This window comes from Odontomachus brunneus, unplaced genomic scaffold (assembly GCF_010583005.1).
Source record: "Odontomachus brunneus isolate Ranch 3 - 2012 unplaced genomic scaffold, Obru_v1 Obru_scaffold_192, whole genome shotgun sequence".
Lineage (NCBI taxonomy): Eukaryota > Metazoa > Arthropoda > Insecta > Hymenoptera > Formicidae > Odontomachus > Odontomachus brunneus.
In genome coordinates this window covers 567,341-570,498 of record NW_022639642.1, presented here as the reverse complement: position 1 = coordinate 570,498, position 3,158 = coordinate 567,341, and the positions used below count along the sequence as shown (strand labels likewise).

General features: G+C 35.8%; 1 protein-coding gene across 1 annotated transcript in view; it reads right to left on the bottom strand.

The window, feature by feature from the left end:
• LOC116851818 (DNA-directed RNA polymerases I, II, and III subunit RPABC1) overlaps nucleotides 1–626 on the bottom strand; it is a 1,360-nt gene extending 734 nt beyond the window's left edge. Inside the window, exon 1 of the mRNA XM_032831642.1 lies at nucleotides 134–626. Within this exon, the coding sequence (XP_032687533.1) occupies nucleotides 134–435 (302 nt within the window). The 5' untranslated portion in view covers nucleotides 436–626. The remainder of the gene's footprint in view (nucleotides 1–133) is intronic.
• Nucleotides 627–3,158: the final 2,532 nt, after the last annotated feature.

Here is a 3,158-nt window from a genome sequence, read left to right as displayed (position 1 = left end):
TATATATATATATATATATATATATATATATATATATATATATATATATAATTATAATTGAAGTATATAACAAAATGATACAAAATAACTATAACAGATATAATGATATAATACTATTGTGTACAAGACCAACCTATGGATCTTCTCTTCTTGCATACGCTGACAATAAGTCTTAATGGTTTTGATGCCGATTTTTGGTTCATCGGGGAAGAAGACGAATAGTTGATCCGTGGGATCGTCATTGTGCGCCACGAGAACAATAAGTTCGCTCCTAGCTGGTCTTTTCTCGCTGGGTTTGTCTCCGTAATGTTCTTTGAACTGTTCTATTGTTTGGTCTAATTCGTCTTGCGTGACGAGATATCCACGATCATGGCACAATTGCATTATTGTTTTTCGAATGCGCCACAATTTGTAGGTCTCATCTTCGTCATCCATATTTAACCACGTGTGAATATATTTTAATAACGAAACACTTCTTCTTATTATTATTATTTTACATGGACTCAGACTTATCTCTACTGTCTTTTCACAAGGTACCGAGATACGAATTTCAATAAAATCAATTCCGAACCTGTTTAAACACGTTTTATCGTAACGGCGGTTAGGCCGGAACTTAAGGAGCCATCTACAATAGCTTCAAAATCGTACGCCATAGAAGTAAAAAATTAACCAATCATAATCGACTATTCTTGTAAAAATCCAGTATGATTGGTCAATTTCTTACTGCTACGACGTACGATTTTCCATTGTAGATAGCCCTTAAAGACCAAATCACACTAGAGATTGGCGATTGACAATTAACAATTAAAGATTAGATTTTAACGAATCAACAAACTTCAGCCTTGGCTTGCTTTGTTCCAATTGGTCAAGTTCCAATCTTCAATCGTCAATCATCAATCGCCAATCGCTAATATGATTTGGCCTTATCGCAAATCACACTACCGATTGGCGATTGACGATTGACAATTAAAGATTCGTATGTATTTGACCGGAAAAAAACTCCGGTTGGAAAATTATTCTTTTAAATCGCTTGTATTTTGTATGAAAAATTTTGAAGTGCAATTGAAAAGATTTGTGAGTCATTTTATTACTTGTAATTAATAGCGTTTTTCATTGGCAGAATTGGTGCGCACTGAGTGCGCACTAAGGCTTGTTTACAGTATGTTATTATATTGAAAGATTGTCTTAAATAAATTCTCAAATATTTTTAACCAGTAATATAATATGTATAACATCCGCACGAATCATTTTATTATCTAAAATATTTTTAAATATGTATTTAAAACACGATCTTAAATATGAAAATGTGTTGTAAACAAGCCTTAGTGCGCACTCAATACGCACCAGTTCTGCCAATGAAAAACACTATAATTGTTCTTTTTTGAAAATCAACTAGCTGATGCTCACGTTATTCGCTATGCTACTCTAGTTAACTCTAACTAACTCTACTTGAGCATCGGAAAGCAATACCAGAGAGAAAGGGAGCGGTGCACTTGGACACGGTGCATTTGGACACAGCCAATCACAGCACCGTGTGATTAGAGACATTTGTAGGGTCCCTTGGAACAGCGACTTGTGATTGGACTGTGTCCAATTGCCCCGTGTCCAACTGATATACACCCGAGAGAAACCTGAGAGCGGCCACGCCATACGTTTTGGCCGACACTGATTTTCACGCTGTTCGATGCGCCATCTGCACGCATTTTTGAGGTGGAATTACGTTCCCTACGCCCATTTTCAGACGCTGCCAGTAAAGTGTCAATTTGTTGTGTGTCCATTTGTTGTGTGCCTATTTTCTGGCGATTTGTGTCCATGTTAAGAGCATAATTGCATGGTTAAGAACATGGACAGTCTATGTTTTCATCAGAAGAACTCGTCTCGAAAAACAAATCCTCTGAATGGTCCATCGGCTGCACTCCGTCATACGACAGCGACATACGACGTATTGTAGAACAAGACTTAGGCCGATATCCTATGGGGAGGAAATTCTCCGCGGAACGAAACACGCGGAACGAAACACGCGGAACCAGTACGACCAATCACAGCCGTTCCGCTTTTTTTTATGCCATTTCGTTATAATCTTACTCCTCGCAATTTTGCGGAAAGGATAAAGATAGTCGCGGATAACCTCAACATATCTTACATATCTCATTTGGTTCTTATACATTTATTATATATATATATATATATATATATATATATATATATATATATATATATATATGTATGTATGCATATATATATATTTTTTTTTCGAAATTCTTTATTATTTCGTTTAGAAATAATGAGTGGAGGGATAAGTAATAAGATGTTAATATTTTGATAATTGTAATAAACAATTATGTATAATATGTGAATATGTTTATATGTTTATATGTTTAATTAACAGCCACAGTCGACAAAAATCATATAATATATTCTCCATAATTAATCACGACAGATCTCACTTTATTATACTACATAATGTATCACCGCAATTCCGTTAATGTACTTTTCCTTCTATACCATGAAGCGGCAGCGGAATTATGTTTTAGCCAATCGTAAAATAGTTGCATATTTTTGTAAAAAATATTTTACTGAGAAACTAATTTTACTCTTTATCTACTAATTTATCATATATTAAATCATTTATATAAAATATTATCAAAATTATTAAAAACGTAAGAGATAACATTAAAAAGTCTACTTTTTATATTATTCCGCGTGATCCGCTTCGCGTATTCCGCTCCATGGGACACAAGAGGTTTGTTCCCGTTGCATGCCCTAACGTGCTCCTACTCGCTCCAACGTACTCTGATTAGTTCGCGTGGTGACGTGAACCAATCAGAGTGCATTGGAGCGAGTAAGAGCCCGTTGGGGCATGCGACGCAAACAAACATAGTGTTTCTAGTAATAGAGTGCACCCGGATGAAGAATCTGAACGCATCCTTAGGTTCACTTTTCTGACCGTATGCGGGGTCCATGTATACTACTCCGTGCCTAATCCGTTAATTTATGCCGGAACCATAAAAATTGACCAATCACAGTCGATTATTTTTCTATAATTCAACTATGATTGGTCAATTTTTTACAGTTCCGGCACAACGATTACGGCCATCATAAACCGGCCTTTAGATTTTCTCTGGAAGGAAGGAATGCAACTCTATAGTCTACATCGT